Here is a 22459-nt window from a genome sequence, read left to right as displayed (position 1 = left end):
ATCGTTTTGACAGTTCTCAAAAAGTAACTGATTTGACTTAGTAGGAAAATACCCTATTGTCAAGCATATGCATGCGTAATATGAGAAGTAGGCAGTATAATCTTATAATGTAACAAAAGGCAGTATACTTTCGCGAAAAACACTCCCTAGCCCAGAACCCAGATCAATAAAACAATGGGAAACCAACATGGCGGCCGGGAAACGAGGGAAAAGCGGTTTCATTAAAATAAAACAGCGTAACATTAATAAAAGCAAAAAAGATTAATGTCCGTGGAACACAATGCGTAATAAATTAAATAGATGGATATCCTGAAGGGAGACCTACCCTTGGCGGCCATCTTGGGAATACACGGCCTCTCATTGGCCGGTTCCCTTGCTAATCAATACGCACCGCTCCAGACACGCAATAACGTAACAGCCATTCTTTGCCAGTCGAAAATCTAACCTATCTCAGTTACAATAGAATTAAAATTAAATTGTCAAATAAAATAGGATCGTTTTGAAACAATGGGTATTTTAAATGATTCCCAGATAGTTCTTAATTTGAATTTGAAAATGTAGACGAGTTTTTTTTCGTAATATTGGTGAGTTTAAAAAACCTATTCGGTTTGAATTTAGAATGTCAGTTTCGAAAAAGCAAAGGAGTCATTATGATATTTTAAGATTATTGGGCTTTATTTCCAAGTGTTATGGTCTATTTTCATTTGACCATACAGTTTCTTTGCGTCCTTCTGTTTTCCAAACCCATATCCATTCCATTAACGCAGACAGTTTGATTTCCGACTCTTTGCTGATCGATTTAAGATCTAATTTTGATAGATTTCATAGAGGTTGAATAAAAAAGGTTTTTCGATCAACCTGTCAGTAAGGGACCTAAGTTTCGTATAATGATTTTGGGTTATTTATTATACCTACGTTATAGAGTGGATGTACTTACGCCTACGTTGGTTTTTGTGATTCGCTCCCGAGAAATGTTTAATGTATTTCCTTGAACAAATCACACAATGGGAAAACCGTTTTTTTTTCTGATTTGATCACGGATGTATCCAAGCAAGTATGTTTTGCTTTTCCTACTATAGTCTGTCAAACAACTTTCTGAGCAAAAAAGCGGGAAATTTATTGAAATTAATTGAAATAAAGTAAGTAATAAAGAAGCTATATGTACTAAAATTATACGATACATATGACAGTAAGTAAGTAAATAACCCAAAATCATTATACGAAACTTAGGTCCCTTACTCTGACAATTTAGATTTTCTATGGGACGATAAACATTCGCGCCTTCATTTTTTTTAAATTGCCGTTTTTATCTACTGACGGTAATGGCTTGACAAACTATACATTACAACCTCAGATCAGATACCTAAATATCTATCTTTAACCTCTAGCCGCCCAGAGACCTATAAAAAGGTCTCCCGTTCCATTCAAATTTGGACTTTGTGTTGACAAAATAAAATTTCATTTTGCTTGGCAAGGTTTGACGTATGGGCGGCTAGAGGCTACAGGTGACGTAGAGTCATTATAAACGTTACATTTTCATAAATGATCAACATGCATTACGAGTAAATGAGAGAAAATACAATTTAAATTACTATAGAATTCTTGCAATAAATATCAAAAAAACCTATCGAACTATTTATTCGTACATAGCCCCAAAGCAAAATGTATGAAATTATGAATAAGTTATGATGATGTTGCCAGCCGACAAACGACAAAGGAATGATTAAAAGCACAAAGGGATCAAACGTTTTGTAAAGAAGGCGAAATGTGCAGGAAATACATAATATCACCAATTTCGATACAAAAAATGGACAAGATAGTTTTGGCTGAATACTATATGGGTTCCGTATTATATATACTTATTATACTTGGTCAAGCAAATCTTGTCAGTACCAAAAGGCAGCAAATTTGAAAAAGCGCGGATTAGCAACACTGTTTTCGAATAATTCCAAAATCGCGTGTCATCTGTGTTTTTTCTGTGCAATCTGGATCGAGAATGACAGCCATCTTGTTTGTTTGCATTCTACAATCGTTGCTATTGCCAATATATTAAATAAGATTGTGCATGAACTTAAGCAAAGTCATAGTGCCTACAATGTACTTACAATCATGCTCGTTCATCGTAAATTTTTATAAAAATTTGTAAATTTTGAGGTTATGATAATTACATGTTTTAATTCGATGTACATTGCTGCTTTTCTTAGCACAGTACTACTCTTTGAGTGTTGCCCTACTTCACTTTGCTGTACATTGCTACTGACATACTTTGCTTGACAGACTATATTTAACCTCGATGGTTAAAAACCGTAGGTTTCATGGCTGATACTGTAGCATATGTAAGTACACTTGCAAGGATTTTAAGGTAGTTTAGACATTCTATAAAAGATCGCATCGCTACACCGATCTGTTCATTCTTCTCCACATTTTATTTCATATTATCTGATTTTTATAAAAAAAACTAGCGTTTATACATATTATGATCGTGTACGAGGGTTCCCTATGCTTACTGAACCCACAAAAACGCAGCGAACCCCAAAAAAGAGCCAAAGTATTAATCACAGAGAACAGTGCCCGAGCGATGACTTGTGGAAAGTCGACTCGAAAAAAGACCCGAGTCTTTTTGAAATTCGAACGCGGCTGTCACTCGAGGAACACGCCCAATTCTGATAGACCCACCGGCAGTAATAAGGTGTACGAGGACAGGGTTCTATTTAAATCGGTCGAGTTTGAGCTCATTATTGGACCGACGCCACTCCGTTCGAAAACGTGTCCTTTTCAAAAATCCAGAGATAATAGACTTTTATTAAGTTTTTTTTGTGCGTTTCGATCATAAGTTTTGAATTATGTTTTAATGCATAAATTTCGAAAGTTTTCGAGATAGATGGATTTTCTTTTTGTTGATGGTTGTTTTTAAATTGGGAATACAAAATGGCTCTTCTAAGGCTAGTTTTAAAACGAAATACGAAAACTTAGGATCGATTTGAGTGAACTTAAACGTCATGATGTACTGGCGAAGGATGCTCAAAATCAGCGGGACAGAAAAGCGAACCAACCTTGAAGTTCTAGAGAAGGCAAAAGAGAAGAGACAAATAATGCACGTCATTGAAAAACGTAGAGCTAAATGTATATGTAAATCACATACTCCGACACGAAGGGTTAAACAAAATCATACTGGAGAGCAGAATTGAGGAAAAAAGAGGAAGAGGAAGACCCAGAATATCATACATGACACAGATAAAAGAATGGTGCTGTTATAGCCACTCATATCAAGAGGTAAAAACGAAAGCCCAGAATAGGCTGGAATGGAAAATGCTGCAGCGACAGAGGGCCAGGCCCTCTTAATATTGATTGATGATTGGTAGTTTTGTAACTTCAACAGTTATCTAAAAATAATGAACAAAGCCTCAAATCGGGACATAAAAATAGGCAGAAAAGGGCAAACAAGCAAAAGGGATGTTGCGAATATTTGCATCCGCATCCGCAACCGTGGAACTTCCGTATTATTTTCAAAATCCGCATCCGCATTAAGCTCCGCATCGATTTTATGCGCATAAAATCGATGCGGAGCTTAATGCAGATTTGTGGATGCGGATGTCGAACAAGTCGGTACAGGAATGCCTTAGCGGCGGCTAAAGTGCTAGGTAATTTCGTCATTACCTAATATAACGAAATCGTCTAGATCCAGAAAAATCGGCCATGTTACTGTTTATTAAATATGACGCACCTAATATTCTTGCTCAAATACTAAACGATTCGGTTTTTTTTAATGCCTAAAATGTAATATTTGACGTTTTTTAAATACCTTATCTTGACATTCGCATCCGCGGACGCCTTTAAATATCCTCAAAAAATCTGCATCCGTAACATCTCTGCTTGACAACTCGTTTCCACTTCCAACAGGGAACCATGAATGAAAGAGTATCAAGTAATGCCTACTTGTAGTAGCTGTCAAAGTGCCTCTCACGATGACACCCAGATTTCTGTCACTGTCGACTGACCAAATGTAAGTCTTGTTGTGAAGGCATTAAGGTTCAACGATGGTCACTAGCTGTATCGGCTAGTCATCACAACAGAGCCAACGGCCTAGTTAGTCTATGAATGGGTGTAAGAACTTTTTATTAAGTATGTGACGTATCACTGACACTAGATATCGTGCCTTATCTAAAACTAGTGACTCAGTTTACCTCCATTACTCCGCCATTTTGAAAATTCTATCTACAAAAAAAGTAAAATAAATGTCTACAAGAACTGCTAGTTGAACCTCATATTTCCTTGAGTGGATTTATAGTAAGCACGTAATCATTATTTAGCCATATTTCTAGAATGTAAACATATCAAACTGATACCTACCTAAATGAACACAAATTTAACTCATTAGTTTGCCGTTATGTTATTTATTTAAGTATTTTTATTTTTTCAACCTGAGATACAGGATTTTCCTAGTTCACGTAGAAGTCATTAAAAAGCCTTACTTTATAAGATATTATTAACCTAATGTTAAATGTATAACTATGTTTTTCTGAATATTTTTTTTTTATATAAAAATCATATAATGTCTGTCTACTAATCACTGAACTGCTAGTTAAGAATCTCATGTTTCCTTGTGTGGATTCATCTAGATAAAGAGGTACCTAGTGCATAATGGTTTTCCATCGTATTTTCTCGGAAACGTTCGTATTTTTCATGTCTAATTCAGTCAATGTCAGTACTTTTTGTATCGAGACTGACTGAAATAGCAAGACGCGTTCGTAAGTTTCCGTAAAAATCCGATGGAAGCGCTCACATATTAACGAGTAGTATCACAGAATAAATAATAGTACTTGGCGCCGTTCTGTGGAGCAAGAGCTGGGTGTATTGGGGATGGGGTGGGAGGAGGCACCCAAGCTGCCAAGGACCGGAGTCAGTGGAAGAAAAAGATTCGAGCCCTACACCCCAGCAGGGGGTAACAGGATAGAAAGAAGAAGAAGACTAGGTACAGAAGACTCACTCTCTAACAAAACGCGCCTGTCACGATCAGCACTGATATGGCCGCTAGGTGGCGACAGCGCCACGCGCGGCTTATGGCAAACCCTAGTATAAGTAAACATTTACTATATAAATGTAGCAGTAGTAAACACTTTATTGCACAAAACAAGTACATAACACAGAGAGAATACAATAAATGTGCCTGATATATTAGGATATGCCGTCCACATTGAAGCTTCCACATTTAAAAGCACAATGGCGTCCACATAACGCTCATGCGCGCATTGTCGCGTGATTCAAGTTGCTATATATGTACTTATAATTAGGTACTCGTATTTATACTCAACAGTTTTCTTAGGGTTCCGTAGCCAAAGGGTAAAAACGGGACCCTATTTAAGACTCCACTGTCCGTCTATCTGTCTGTCACCAGGCTGTATTTCATTGAAATTTTCACAGATGATGTATTTCTGTTGCCACTATAACAACAAATACTAAAAAGTAAGGTGACGAGTCCTGTTTTTATATTTTTATTAATTCTCAGCTAGTATAAGTAAACATTTACTATATAAATGGGCCTGATATATTAGGATATGCCGTTCACATTGAAGCTTCCACATTTAAAAGCACAATGGCGTCCACATAACGCTCATGCGCGCATTGTCGCGTGATTAATGTTGCCAGCAACGTCTCAATCCCCAGGGCAACCATCATTAATTATATCATTGTGGAATTAAAATCCGCTTTGTGAATTAACATGTGAGATTTGGTATTGTATGTTTGCTTTGGAGAGCACATTGTGAGCAACGATTTTCTTGAATTTGAGTAAAATATACTTAATAGGAGAGGGGATGGCCGCTTCTCCAAACGTAGTCCTCATTTTACTACTATGTTATTCAGAAACTTAACAGCAGCTGGCTGGAAAACGTTTTGTGATTAAAATCTGTGCCTTTTTAAAACTAGGGACCCACCCCGGCTCCGCACGGGTAGACCTATACCTTCCTCAAGAATCTTCGTATAAAAATCCGTTCAGTAAGTTTTCGAGTTTATCGCGAACATAATATATAGAGATAGACATACAGACAGACGCGGCGGGGGACTTTGTTTTATAATATGTATTGATGATACCTATATCTGAAACTACGCGATAGTTTTTGTGTACAACGGTAAGTAGACATACTTAATTGAGTAGGCATTTTGCGCTTTTAGTCTATAACGCCTAATATAACGTTATATCGGCAGCGACCGATATTGAGTATTTCCATCCTCAAAAAATTGTAATTATTTACAATTGTGTACAATTCGTCGACAAAGCAATACGTATATCTATAGAAATTATTAATAATACATTTTTTACAACTTATTTAAAACTTGTATACGTTCCTTGTATCAGCCATGGCGTGGTCGGAGTCCCATAATTTCTATTAATCCAGAAACGGCTGACTCATATGACTAATGGTGGTACGGGGTGCGCACGGGCATCGAGTGCCGCAGCGAAATGGTAATCGAATTCGGGGTTTTAATTAATAATACTTAGTTTTTTTTCAAGTTGTTGTGTCGGTTAGGAGCTCTGAAATTATATTTTCACCACACCAGCTCGGAAATGCTTACTTTGCACTTCGAAAACGAATAGCAAAGTTGCATTTTATCCACATATGAGGCAAAGTAATCAAATGCAAATTTTGGATTGTTTTCTTATGTTTGCTGGTAGAATTGACTTTTAAATGATGATTTTGGATGATAAATATTTAATATCATTCATTTGGATTTGATTTGGTTTGATTTTGTTTGATATTTTACATTTAATATTTGCTTCGGGTTGGTGAGGTGAAAAAATTTGTGTTTCACTCAGGGGCAAATTTTGTTTAACCCTCGTGCTTTGAAACCCTCGGGTATCAATATTAGCACGAACGGTTAAAGAACAACTTTTCCCTTTGTAAAACAAATAATTATTAATTATGTCTCGTGAGCTCAGAAGATTGTCCATGAAAATCTCTCTCTCTTCCTTCCTTGCCGTATCCGGCAATAGCGACTCCATCCACAGTTCTTATCCGGATTATGTAATGCCCTAATGTGGCTCGCAAAACCAAACTATATCTTGAAGATGCTATGCTAAGCGTCATATTCGCAAGACGGGACCTAAACCCTCCTACACATACACCCGCAACTCGACTGGACAACTCCATTGCGCATCGTGTGTCCATGAAAATAACTAAAGCAGGTCGCTGACGAGCCTTCCAATGTATTCATCCAAATGGACGGCATCCTAATATTAAACATTGTACATTTTTGACATTCACGGACCGATTTTGGATTGCAGCCACGCCATTTGGACTGTTGGTAGGCTCGTCAGTGGCCACCTTAATACATCCAGGGGCATAGTTAGAAATGTGGCGCCCCGGGCCCATTAGTTTCGCCGACCAGAAGTCAAGGAAGAAAAACAGAATCTGCCAATGTCGTACGCATATACGTACCGTATGTCATACGCGGATGCACAATATATTTGAGAACTTTATGTGGTATGGCTATAGCCAGAGTTTATGTTGGTACGAGTATATATACGAACTCTATGTAGGTATATTAGGCACACGCCAACATCATTGTTGTAATTAAGCTAGTTCCAACAAGATAAACTTCACAGGACTCCTAATTTGACTGACAAAAAACAATGTTTTATTACACGTGTATTTTATTGTAGATGATGATTTTATTATACAAATTTCAAACAGTGACATATTCTTCCTTCTTCCTCGCGTTATCGGAGCCTGGGGTCCGCTTGACAACTAATCCCATGATTTGACGTAGGCACTTTTATTACGAAAGCGACTGCCATCTGACCTTCCAACCCAGAGGGGAAACTAGGCCTTATTGGGATTAGTCCGGTTTCCTCACGATGTTTTCCTTCGCCGAAAAGCAACTGTAAATATCAAATGACATTTCGTACATAAGTTCCGAAAAACTCATTGGTACGAGCCGGGGATTGAACTCGTGACCTCCGGATTGAAAGTCGCACGCTCTTACCGCTAGGCCACCATCGCTTCAAACAGTGACATATTATAGTAGATATTATTACCAAGTATTCTAAAAAAAACATTACCCACTTTTTCCGGTATCCAAGATATCCGTATCGCAGTCTACTAGTAAAAAGTGAACGTACAAAGGGCAGATTACAAACACATCTAATGATTGGGGGAGCACCCTTGACGGAAATACATAGGGGAGGCGCCCTTATGTGGTAAATAGGGGGTTGATAGCGGCAATCTTTGTATTGGCATTGTATGGATTGCGCTGTTCGTGTTTCAAGTAGGTATTTGTTTAATGGAGCATGTTTCTTTCGATATAACTAAGTAAACACTCTTTTTCTTCCTCGCGTTATGCCGGCATTTCACCACGGCTCATGGGAGATTGGGATCCGCTTGACAACTAATCCCAAGAATTGACGTAGGCACTAGTTTTTACGGAAACGACTGCCATCTGACCAACAATAACTAAATAACTTTCCGGTGAAATACGTAAACACTTTATTATACGAAAAAAAGTTGGTTACATCAGATAAAACATATATGTACAAAGGTGAACTTATCTCTAAATGGAATCTCTTCCAGTTAACCTCTATCTAAATGAGTCTTCTTCTTCCTCGCGTTATCCCGGCATTTTGCCACGGCTCATGGGAGCCTGGGGTCCGCTTGACAACTAATCCCATGATTTGGCGTAGGCACTAGTTTTTACGAAAGCGACTGCCATCTGACCTTCCAACCCAGAGGGGAAACTAGGCCTTATTGGGATTAGTCCGGTTTCCTCACGATGTTTTCCTTCACCGAAAAGCGACTGGCAAATATCAAATGATAATTCGTACATAAGTTCCGAAAAACTCATTGGTACGAGCCGGGGTTTGAACCCGCGACCTCCGGATTGAAAGTCGCACGCTCTTACCGCTAGGCCACCAGCGCTCCCTCTATCTAAATGAGTAATTAAAAGCTATACCTATAGTAATTATATAATATTTAATATATAGTATATTGTCGCTTGTCTTGTGGAGGCTTGTATCTATTTAGTAAATATATATTTTATAATAACTAGCGACCCGCCCCGGCTTCGCACGGGTTAACAAATTATACACCTAAACCTTCCTCACGAATCATTCTATTGAATGATGAAAATCACTTGAAATCCGTTCAGTAATTTTTGAGTTTATCGCGAACATAAGACATACAAACAGACAGACGCGGCGGGGGACGTTTATAAGGAGTCGCCATTTTTTATACCTAATAATGCATCTGTAGCGTTTTGTAGCCATTTTGTATGGGTTTTTGAGTTTCCAAAAGTTTGAGTTGCGCTTGGCGCGCTGTTCAAAATCCATTATTTTAAATTAACCCTAAAATCTTAAAATTATACAATAATGGTACTTACCTTAGCGCAGGACGGCAGATCCTATGAAATTTTTCAGATACTATAAATACCCGACTATAGTTAAAACTAAAAAAAACTAATGGTTTTAGAATTTTAAAGAGCTGGCTGTTTCATGGTTTTTAAATGCTGCAGCAAATTGGCTGTGACAGACGGAGGTATGTTCTAGATTTATATATAATGGCTCCTCTACACGTTGGCCAAACGCTCCGCCAACGCTTGGCCCATGAGTTGGCCGTGCCTTGGTCGGAACGCCACTACACGAGGCCACGTATTCGTCATTATAATTTTAAAAAACACAAAAAGCATGAACCTGAACCCTCGACCGCGTCCGAGCACGCACTGCCGATTGGGCCACGTGTAGATGCGTACCGAAATCGCTTGGCCAATCCTTTTGATGTGCGGACGAAAAACCGACACCGCGGCCAACTCATCGCCATCCCGCGCGCCAAAAGCCAACCGACACCAATACCCCCTCTACACGTTGTCCCAACATATTGGACCAATAGGTTGGGCCAACGTGTAGAGGAGCCATAAGAAACAAACGAGCAGACAATTCGCCTGATGGTAAGCAATTACCCTCGCCCATCGACACCCGCAATACCAGAGGGGTTTCATGTGCGTTGCCGGAATTTAAGATGGGCTCTTATTTTGAAGGTTTGAAGGTCGCATCGGTCTGTTAATACAACAGGCGACAGTTAATTCTAAAATGCAGCTGTGCGAAGCGAGAATTTTCTGGAGAACGCCTGTGCGTAGATTAGGGCACTCCTTAACTGTTTAAGGACTGCCATAATTATCTTCCTCGCGTTATCCCGGCATTTTGCCACGGCTCATGGGAGCCTGGGGTCCTCTTGGCAAACAATCCCAAGAATTGACGTAAGCACTAGTTTTGAGGACAGCCTATGAAAACAATTTCGAGAGATCCTTAAAAATTGCAAAGATTGACTTACCGGTCTCGGTGTCGACGGTGTAGGAGAGGCCAGCCCAGGGGTCATCCTGGGGAACAAACGGACCTTGGTCATGATCAGAGAGCAGGGAGTCCCAAGACAAATAATATCTTGTATAGTGCGTAGTTTTGTAACAGAGCCCGGCGGCTAATCCTATTGTCTATTGTTAAGTAAAACCGCACGTGCTACTTACCTGCAAAAAAGGGTCATACTCATTCTATTTGGCACCTGAGCGCCGGCTAGTCCAACGCTCAAAAAACCAGTGTAGGTGCGCTCTCCGATAACGCGCCTTTGTTACGCATCTCGATGACACATTTTAGACTGGTTCTGTAGTGTTCGACTCGCCGGCACTCAGTAACCGAATTACGCAGGTTTTTATGCAGGTGGTTGTGGCACGTGGCACGAGCGGTTTTACTTAACAATAGACAATAGGATTAGCTCGGGCTCAGTTACAAAACTACGCACTATAACTCCCATCTATTTTGAAGAGTGCTCTTGTATAAAACTTCAATATTAATACATTTGACTTTAAAAATGGCCATCCCGTAATATTAGCTCGGTTACACCCATAAGCTAGATGCGATTATAATGGACGCAAAAAATTACCAAAATTGTGGTGCTTTTCCGAAAGTTGGCGAAATACCATATATACAAACCAGACATTAAGAAGAGGGTTTAAAACTGAAGTCATCTAAAGAAATGTATTAATAATTTAATACATACATAATATGTATGTGTTAATATTATTAACTCACATTTATAGACGGGTAATTGAATAAATTTCGCTTTAGACCCGTCTATAAATGTGAGTTAATATGTGTTCAAAACGCGTAAGTTTCAAATATTCAATATTAATAGCAAATTTTTGGAGTGAATCAACTTAAAATTAAGTGTTCCGTGAACAAAGTTTTGTACGGAACACTAAAAATCTGTGATGCAACGAATTAAGTCAACAAGGGTAATTAATACGAGATACGAGTAAGTGTGGCTAGGCCTTCACTTTGGGTTTTTTTAGGGTTCCATACCTAAAGGTCTTACCCTCTATTCCAATAGAGTCCGTCTGTCTGTCACCAGGCTGTATCTCATGAACTGTATATAATAATGATAAAAATCCAATCTTAAATCATGACCCACCTCCTTATCATCAGGGTTGAGCAGCGAGGCCTTCACCTTCTCGATATCTTCTTTCTTCTGCTGGATCTTCTCTTCTGCGATCTTCAGTTCCTTGTCGATCTCGTCTCCGAGCTCCACCTTGGTAGCGTGCGGAGCCGACTGGAATATATAATAATAATAAATGAGAATCTTGTCTTAAAGGGCCTCTGCGCTGTTGGCTTAGGCCCCACGCACGCCTCCCAAAAGTCCGGGACCCCATGGTCCCGAGATGTGGAAAGGACAAATAAATGAGAATCTGGTGAAGGCTGAGAAGGACAAGTCCAGTAAGTACCAGTGGCTCACGAGATAACCGCCATGTGGGATGTTGATTCGACGATCATTGTTCCTATAGTCGTGTCAGCGAACGGTCTAATAGCGAAGTCTCCACCAACATCTAGAGACTCTCGCTAGGTGGTTGGATCAAGGGTGAGATGCAGAAGGCGGTGATCTTGGACACGGCGCGGATAGTCCGCCGGTTCCAAAATGGCGGAGCCATGGCAAAATGCCGGGATAACGCGAGAAAGAAGATTTCCCTCGTGTGGGCGTGGTGAAAAATTTTGTGTTTGACACGGTAGCAAAGTTTGTTTAAAAACTTGTGCCTTCAAACACTCACAATGCTTAAGATTCCACTTTTCCAACCACTCGCTAAAAAAAAAAAAAAAAAATGCATTTATTTCAGACTAATAAGTGCTAAGTTGGTGATTTTTGCAGTGGTCCGAAAATACGTCGACAAAAATTTTTAGGAATATTTTTGTTAATTCTACTTTTTTTACTACCCATGTTAGAATAGAAGCACTTACCGGTTGTATGGGATCCTCGAGCGAGAAGCCCATATCGACGTCCTGCTTCCACAGCACCTCGATGAGATCCATGTCCTGCGGACAAACATACATACATGTTAATATTGCATCTAATATTAGCTTCCAACAAACTATATGTATAACCAAAAAGAATAGATAGTATAGAGGGGTCCTGTCATTGTGAATTTTGTAGTCACAGTAAATTTACTGCCATCTATCGACAACGACTAAAACTCAAAATGAAAACGTATACAATTATCAAAAAAATGTATATATATGGATAAATGATTTTATTATTTTTATATCATTTTGATCCATGTTCATTCACTCATATCTATGTGTTAAAATTGTTAAATATGAAACGGTGTCGTCACGCCATCTAGCCGAGCATAGGCTAAAGGTGTGTGCGGCATTTGAATGAGAATGTGTTTTTCTTGATTTCCGAGGCAAAAAACGTGCCTCGGAAATCAAGAAAAACTTTAATCTTTATCTTTATTATAAAAATTTATTCTTTATCCTTAGACTTTATTCATCTTATACGAAGTTACATATGTCTTTGGTATAACTATATTAACTATTAAGAGTCTGACTAGAGCTCAAAAATAACTATAAGTACACCTAAACCTTCCTCAAGAAAAAAATTCACGTTTCACAATATGCCTAGGAATTTCGCGATCTGCCTGATCTTACGATCGGCCGCCAACATTTCGATTTTCATTACAACTAATACAGTTGTAGTCAGTTGACTACACCTCACAGTTAAATCTCAACGGTTATATAGGGGGCGTGCATGAACTATAGGGGGCAGCATAGGAGCCATCAGATTTTTGGTCCGAGGCGTAAATGTGTCGTTTATGCTTCCGATGTAGCTCACAAGATGGCAGAACCTACTATGCACAAGGAAACGTACCGGCGAGAACGGTAGATGGTAGCACTTGGCTATATACATGGGCACATATGTTTCCGATTCAGGCCACAAGATGGCAAACCCTCCAATGCGCACGGTCCCTATACACCACAAATATGTTCATATCTTCACCTAAAACCCATAATCATTTACGTAAAACCCACTAAACCTGTATATTATATTAATATAATACCTAACCGAACCAGTTCGAAAAAAAGCTAAATAGAATCACATAATTATACGCCGGCCATTTTTGATTGGCTTAATACGAAATTAATAACGAAATGTAGCTCAAACAGTAACTAAACGTTAGCTGAAACACGAACGATAATAAACCTAAAGTTTAAAGTAATAAAGTCTAAAGTTGAACAGCGGTAAGTTATATTAAACCATTTTAAATTTCGAATTCAATTCTTCATTATCCCAAAGAGCTAAAGTTGAAAAAGGTCGTTAGTCAATTTGGGGTGCATTGGAAAAGGTATTTTAAGTTTTAGCAAATGGAGTCTGTTTTGGTTTGAGAGATGAGTTATATTTGAAAGACCCACGCTCAGGCAGTTTTGACTCGGAGTAAATATCTATGGAGTAGAGACGCGCACTAATTTCTATCTGAAAAATTCTGTCGTTTTTGGCGCGGGGGACGAGGTAACGCACACAAATAATGTTAACACTAATGCATTTTTAGCATGCGTCGCTACACACGCACACGACAAAATGATCAAACACTAGCAAAAACTATATTCACACAAGTACAAGAACAAACACAGACAACCCTGTCCGTGAACGAGATGACGTCAGGTCTAAGTAAACCTAGATAGTTCGAGGGACGCGTCGATAATATTGTCGATAAAATTGACAATGAATTTTAATTTCTGCTTTTATGAATTATAATAATAATATAATATCAAGTCTTTGTACCAGCATTTTACTAACTTTCAATTTTTGTATTGTTTAGATGTTATTTCTAATAGTTTGTCAATTTGTTTAGGGCGAATCTTGCAAGCTGATATAGAATGATTTTTTATTATCAGTTCATTAGTTAATATTTTACATGTTGGTTTACTTCTGAAAGCAATGCAATATACTATCGAGCATGCAGATCTGCATGATGACAGAGATGGAACGCGGCCATAGGATGTCATTTAAGGGATATTGAGTAGGAGATAATTAGTATATATATCGGCGGTAGATCGTAAAATCGGACATATCGAGATATTCCTAGGCATATCATGAAACGCCGCCATTTAATAATCTGCCTTTTGCATTTTTTGCCACTGCTAGGTCTGCTAGTGCTGCATTATATGTGGCATTTGTAGCAGAATGCGTAGGTACTAGTTAGGTACTAAAATCATACGCTACCCAAACACGTACTATAAGTAGGCTGTCAAGCCATTTCAATGGTTATCATTTGCTAAAATTTAGGACATCCTACTTATTCGATATGCCTAAATGTTGAGGTTTGAACGGTATGGCTGGTGGTCACTAGTCAGATCATGACATGCCGGCGTTTCATGATCTGCTTAGGAATATCACACCTTGAAGTTAGCACGATATGGCTGGTGGTCACTAGGCAGATCATCATCTGCCTAGGAATATCACACCTTGAGGTTTGTACGATATGGCTGGTGTTCGCTAGGCATCATGACCATCTGTATATTATTCATTATGTTTATATCGATTTTACCGATATTGGTTTTTATGGTGTCCCATCACTAATATTGGTACGGTGATACCAGAGTAATAAATTAAAAGTGCCTATTTATGGAAAGTGACAGCCGTAAATACCTTAAATTAATAATATATTTGACATGTTAAATAAAAATATATAGCTGGTCAAGCAAATCTTGTCAGTAAAAAAGGCGCGAAATTCTAATTTTCTATGGGACGATATCCCTTCCCGCTTACATTTTTCAAATTTGCCGCCTTTTTCTACTGACAAGATCTGCTTGACCAGCTATATGTAGAAACTAAAGGAAAAATTAATTTTCAAAAAATAGTCTATCGGTAATTTTACGTTATTTAGGGGTTGTGCACAAATCACGCGAGATGTTTTCGACTACTTTTTGATCCCCCGTCCCCCTTTTCTTTATTCTTATAGCTCTATTAATTTGATTAAATAGATTAGATTGATATGAAACTAAGGTGTTATATAAAAATAATGTGTTACATAAATTATATAAAAAAGCATAGCAAATAGGGCATATTACTGCAATGTTCTGCCGCCAGAGTGTAGCACTAAGCTAGCTAGTAAATTTTCTCTTTTCTCTTTATCGCTCAAATATGCAATAGTGATAGAGAGGTTAGATAACTAAATTTAAATTTTCTTGTTCCGCGGCGGACCCCCAGATTGTGATGGATTGTGGTAGTCGCGCCCCCTACGCAGAGTTTCGCATAATATTTCCTATTAGAAATTCTACTCGTACCTAATTAATATTTAGAAAGTCTTCTTTAGAATTACCCTAAATTAGATCTAATATCATATCACTGGTATCACTGTCAGATTGACAATGTTTTTTAGTTATTTGCAAAATTAATGCACTATTTGATAATATTTAGGTGTAATAGTACTTAAATATGATAAGAAACGTGTTCTTTTTGTAGACTAGACGTTTCCGATCTCATTTTGCATGAGAAAACGCTGCAATTCGGCATTTTCGGCTCCTATCATTCCGCTTAGACTGACGTTTGCTGAATGGCGTATGACGTGTGGCAACTAGTTTTATATAACCTCCTTGACCGGCGGCCGCGATCTTTTTGCAGAGGGGAACGCCTGTTAATGGCCGCTCCATAGATATTTACTCCGAGAGTTTTGATGAGAAAGTTAAGGCTAGAAACTTTAATGGAGTTGTGGGTTCTGTCGATTTTTTAGGAAGAGTTATTTATTATGGTATTTTTTTTTTTTACAGATTTTATAAATGCGAAAGTATGTATGTCTATCTGTTACCTCTTCACGCTTAAACCGCTAAGGCCCACTTGCACCATCCTACTAACACGGGGTTAAGCGGTTAAATCGCCAAACCAGTGTCAAATTGTACTGGTAACCATGGTAACTTCAGGTTTAACCGGTTAACCCAGGGTTAGTGAGTTGGTGAAAGTGGCCCTAAGCGTATTTAGATGAAATTTCAACTAAATCGGTTCAGCGGCTAAAGCGTGAAGAGGTAACAGACAAACAGACAGACAGACACACTTTCGCCTTTATAATATTAGTATGCATTATGAATTAGTATTAGTATGGATAGTAGGCATATAGTACGTATGTACAAAGGCGAACTCTCAATTCTCACATAATCTCATAGTAAATGGTACAAATAGGAATAGATAGAATATTGAAGTTGTTAACTAAACTCTTACTACGCTAAAGTAGCTAACACACTATCGCACCGCACCAAGGTCATTGTGGGACGCACCCATAAGTAAGAGGGAGAAAGGGATATCGCTTTCTCCCTTTTACTTATGGGTGCGTCCCACAATGACCTTGGTGCGGTGCGGTAGTGTGTTAGCTACTTAACATTTCACTAACTTAGGCAGTTAATAACGCATACATACACATACCTATAAGCTCCATACTTGACGTAGCACTTGGCGTGAAAACTTATAGTTCGTTTTTTTTTAGCATCAGAAATAAGGTAAACAATCTTGATGTGTCTTTTAATTGAAAAACACATTTTAAAAATAAATTACGGCAAATAGGTAACAATTATGAATCTAATACGATCATTTATATTTTTCTGCTTTCATAAGTAATCGTTTTTGATTTTTAAAAAGCGTTTTTCAGTTAAAAGGCATGTCAAGATCGCTTACCTTCTTGCAAGTTCTTTCTAATGCTAAAAAAAACGAACTATAGCATGGTCTGACTCAATTGAGTTATATTCAATTCAAAATATTTATTTGCATACATAAGGGTACAAAGTTTTTATTCTCATTCCTTATTTTCCATAAATATCTGGAAGACTGAGCTTTACTCGGAAATCACAAAAACTCAAAAATGCGCGTTTTCCCAGAGATAAGACCTAGCTGGACCAATTTATCGCCTCCGAAAACCCCCATATAGCGAATTTCATCGAAATCGTTAGAGCCGTTTCCGAAATCCCCGAAATATATATACATATATATAAATATTAAATATACAAGAATTGCTCGTTTAAAGGCATTAGATATGGCGTATCCAATAGTTAAATATAGAGATAAGATAGGGTATTTTCCTACTAGTCAAATCAGTTACTTTTTTAAAGGGCCCACTGATTAACAGTCCGCCGGACGGTATCGGTAGAACAAAATTTTGACAGCTCCGAACAACTGACAGGCCGATACCGTCCGGCGGACTGTTAATCAGTGGGCCCCTTTGGAACTGTCAAAATCGATTTGCTAATACCAAAAAGAATAGATAGTATAGAGGGGTCCTGTCATTGTCAATTTTGTAGTCACGGTACATTTACTGCCATCTATCGACACACGATTAAAACTTAAAATAAAATTGAAAATGTATAAAATAATCAAAATATGTTTACGGATAAACGATTCTTAATTTTTATTGTTCCCTACTGACCCATGTTCTTTCACTGATATGTGTTAAAATTGTTAAATACCAAACGGTGTCGTTAACGCCATCTAGCCGAGAATAGTAAAAAGGTAATGGCGCCATCTATTCGAGAACGACTTTTCCTTGGCCGTCCGAGGCACGTTTTTTTCTTAGACTTTATTTATCTTATACGGAGTTATATATATCTCTGCTAATACGGAATTTATATGAAACATTACACTGTGACGTCACGGTCAACACACCTACTTTTTATATTTCTATCCGATTTATTACATAGAACTTGTGTTTAAAAATAACTCCTGTGTTTTTCTAATAATTATATGATGCTTTATTTCATGCATGGTCAGGCGTGGCTCACTCCGCGATTTCGTCGCTTTGCTACAGGTAGCTAAAAGTACATCCGTTCCGCCCCAATTTTGGGGAAAGCCATAAGCCGCGCGAGGCGCTGTCGCCACCTAGCGGCCATATCTGTGCTGGTCGTAACAAACGCCTTTTGTTAGAGAGTGAGTCTTCTGTACCTAGTACTATTATTTATTCTGTGGCATAGTGTAAAATAATTAAATTTAAATACAGTATAATACGGTATTAAAGGTTCCCTCCTCTCGCACGGAACCCTACCGCGATGGTATCACGTCCCAGCGGGGCCCCGAGGCCCCGAGATAATCCGAGCCGCGCTTTTTGTGCGGGTTGGGGGCTTGTGTGTTAGAGGTACATAGGCTTTCATGTACATGTCAATGCGTAGGTATGTATACAGTTAGTTATGAATGTTATGATCGGCTTTTTATATAGGTACTGATGGTGGATGTGGTGGTAAAAAAGCATAACATCATCTAACAGGTTTATCAACGACCTTTTTTGAACTTATGACGTGCTTATAAATAACACTTGCACTGTGTGTTACCAAAATCGTTGCAAACTTACCTCGGTCTAACTCTAGAAATATTACAGTGAAATATCAAAAATACCGATATTTACCAATATATGTACATTTCCAAATTTTCTCTTAAATGTCTCATTGTTCATTATTGGTGCCCTTACTATAGGGGCATTTCATATGAAGCGGACAGGAAAAAAAAAGTGAGGTTCCCGAATTTGTTTATATTTGGTTTAGTTCTTCTTCTAGTAGGTATAAAACCGGACGCCAAATATTTTTTATATATGACGTTTATTTTAAAAATTATGAGCTTTTCAAAAATTACCGTAATTGAAATTCCGATTTTTTGAAACTCGAATATCGAATAATTAAAATATATAACTTATTACTAAACCAAGCGTTTTGTATAGAATTTTTAATTATCTTTTCAGCGAAGAAATCAATTTTGAAAAATAAAAAGAAAATAATGGTTAAAACCGGAAGTAAACTTTTCGAAACCAGTTTTCGAAAAGTTTGACCAGTTTTTTTTATTTTTTTTTTATCTCAAAATATAGCCCTAAGTATGTACAAAATACACTAGAAGTTGCAGAATGGGATCTCCATTGGTTAAGACAATAGGTCAATAAATGTACATACATGTCGCCCTGAGTGCGACGTACCGTACTGGTATACATACATATAGCAGCTGTTTAGCTTATAAGAACATGTATTCAGTAAGACTGCTGCTAAATTCTAATCATAACATAATGAAATAAGAAAGTCAACAATTCTAACCAGTTTATTTCATAATTTTTATTATTTTACAATAAGAATCTATGCTAGAGCTCGTTCTTTTTACAAGAAGACCGTCAGTTTTCGGAATAAACGCATGAAACTTTTTTGTTCCTGGAATCGTGACTGCGGAATCAAACCTGGCCTGCAAAAATATCCTCTGACGTTGAATATCGTCTTTAGAGCAATAGTAGATGCCTCACAACATTTTAAAAATAGGTTTAACTTTGTTAATCTTATTTATTACAAGGATGATTTTAATACGAATGCAGAGGCACATTTTCACGCAACATCTCACGGTAAAGGGCCTCGACGGTCTCGGAGGGAACCTGAAACGTTTGGCGAAGCGTGCAAGTTTGCAGTTACCTCCAAGTAGATCAATAATTTCACCAATGCGATTGTATGACTGGGCAAAATCATCTTTGAAGCAAACGGCAATCTACTATTGCTCTAAAGACGATATTCAACGTCAGAGGATATTTTTGCAGGCCAGGTTTGATTCCGCAGTCACGATTCCAGGAACAAAAAAGTTTCATGCGTTTATTCCGAAAACTGACGGTCTTCTTGTAAAAAGAACGAGCTCTAGCATAGATTCTTATTGTAAAATAATAAAAATTATGAAATAAACTGGTTAGAATTGTTGACTTTCTTATTTCATTATGTTATGATTAGAATTTAGCAGCAGTCTTACTGAATACATGTTCTTATAAGCTAAACAGCTGCTATATGTATGTATACCAGTACGGTACGTCGCACTCAGGGCGACATGTATGTACATTTATTGACCTATTGTCTTAACCAATGGAGATCCCATTCTGCAACTTCTAGTGTATTTTGTACATACTTAGGGCTATATTTTGAGATAAAAAAAAATAAAAAAAAACTGGTCAAAGTTTTCGAAAACTGGTTTCGAAAAGTTTACTTCCGGTTTTAACCATTATTTTCTTTTTATTTTTCTAAATTGATTTCTTCGCTGAAAAGATAATTAAAAATTCTATACAAAACGCTTGGTTTAATAATAAGTTATATATTTTAATTATTCGATATTCGAGTTTCAAAAAATCGGAATTTCAATTACGGTAATTTTTGAAAAGCTCATAATTTTTAAAATAAACGTCATATATAAAAAATATTTGGCGTCCGGTTTTATACCTACTAGAAGAAGAACTAAACCAAATATAAACAAATTCGGGAACCTCACTTTTTTTTTCCTGTCCGCTTCATATGAAATGCCCCTATATTCGTAATTGCTATATTTTTATATCAGCGACATCTACCGTTCCAAAATTAAACTAATAAACAAAATGTTAATTGATTAAAACGCTATCTCTGAACCTCTTGTAATAACTAAATGGATATTAATAAAAGCGCCATCTACTACAAAAATGATACAACACGATGAAAGCTACTTGCACTACGACTTGAACCAAATTCAAAACGGAGAGCCAGTCGCTAACAAATGCCGCTACTCAACGCTAGAGGGCACTAACACAGTTACTAAAAATTGTTACTAGGTGGCGCTATGAATGTTAACATCAAGCATCGTTAGAGGGCGCTGTAAAGCCTAGTAGCATACTTTGATAATTATTATGTTAATTTTGCGTTTCACGTGGAGCATTAAGCTTTAAAATAATTAAAGAAATATGCTAGAAACAAGATTAGATACAAGACGCCATCTTTATACGACGAACATTCACCTCTGCGATAAATGTATAAACTTCACAAGATGGCAAAAACAATGTGTTGCTACGGAGATACGAATTAATTGTTAATTGAAGAAGTGATTTACAAGTAGTGACTTGAAATATGCTGTAACTTGTATGGTTTTAAGCATATTATCTACTTGTTAATATGTATATTAGAGATGCAACGGATAGTTGTTTTGCCGGATACCGTATACCGGATATCCGGCCTGGACATTGGCCGAATATCCAGTATCCGGCCGCCGGATATTCGGCCAGCAGAACTATACCTTCACTTCGGTTTTTCAGGTGCGCACTGCGCATTCTGCAGGTTTGACCTGTTTCCTAGTAAACGTTCGCGCGGACACATTTCTAGGTTCGAAATGAGTGCGCGTGCAAGTCAGTGGAATGTTTAAATTGTGTTAAAATAATAAACAAGTACGATTATGACCGTGTCTGATTCTTAAATCCAATTTGTTTACTCCAAAATCAAGCAAAGTTACTATCCGGTATCCGACCGGATAGTAAACAAGTGCGAGTCGGACTCGCGCACGAAGGGTTCCGTACCATAATGCAAAAAAAACAAAAAAAAGCAAGAAAAAAAAGGTCACCCATCCAAGTACTGAACTGACCACTCCCGACGTTGCTTAACTTTGGTCAAAAATCACGTTTGTTGTATGGGAGCCCCATTTAAATCTTCATTGTAGTATTTGTTGTTATAGCGGCAACAGAAATAAATACATCATCTGTGAAAATTTCGTCTAGCTATCACGGTTCGTGAGATACAGCCTGGTGACAGACGGACGGACGGAGAAGTCTTAGTAATAGGGTCCCGTTTTACCCTTTGGGTACGGAACCCTAAAAATGGCCTGATAGGCCGCGGATACCGGATATCCGGTGCATCTCTACCTATAACTATATGGGCCGGTACAGATGGACTGCGACCCGACTGCAACTTGTATGGGAACTGCACGCCGACGTTGCAGTTGGCGTGCAGTTGACATACAAATCGTCTATATCGGCCCTAAGGGTCAGAAACGATTATGTGACGTCAATAAAAGTATAATTCAATTTTAATACTAAATTATCATCGCGAATATCGCGAGCCACACACTTGTTTTTTACTACCTACCTACAGTTCGTTTTTTTAGCATTAGAAAGAACTCCACAGAAGCAAGCGTGCAGTTTTTATCAGGCTCTTTAATTGTTAATAATTATTGAATTATCTAATGTAGCATGGTTAATACATATAATTTACTTCAAATTATTACCGCTAAAAGTGCCGGATTTGGAATCACAAGCTTACTTCTGCGAAGTTCTTTCTAATGCTAAAAAAACGGACTGTATAAAATTACTACATTTTCCTGCCATAAATAGTATAAATACTAAATAGGCATCTAACCTTATCATACGTAAGTTT

The 22459-nt window shown here is 37.8% G+C and overlaps 1 protein-coding gene across 1 annotated transcript in view; it reads right to left on the bottom strand.

The window, feature by feature from the left end:
• The window catches only part of LOC134677463 (segmentation protein cap'n'collar-like), a 166383-nt gene that overhangs the window by 102575 nt on the left and 41349 nt on the right, over positions 1-22459 (bottom strand). The window contains exons 3-5 of the mRNA XM_063535945.1: positions 12269-12343; positions 11451-11588; positions 10320-10365 (exon numbers count right to left, since the gene is read on the bottom strand). Of these exons, the coding sequence (XP_063392015.1) occupies positions 10320-10365; positions 11451-11588; positions 12269-12343 (259 nt within the window). The remainder of the gene's footprint in view (positions 1-10319; positions 10366-11450; positions 11589-12268; positions 12344-22459) is intronic.

Source organism: Cydia fagiglandana, chromosome 26 (assembly GCF_963556715.1).
Source record: "Cydia fagiglandana chromosome 26, ilCydFagi1.1, whole genome shotgun sequence".
NCBI classification, from domain to species: Eukaryota; Metazoa; Arthropoda; class Insecta; order Lepidoptera; family Tortricidae; genus Cydia; species Cydia fagiglandana.
This window is presented reverse-complemented; position numbering and strand designations above follow the sequence as displayed.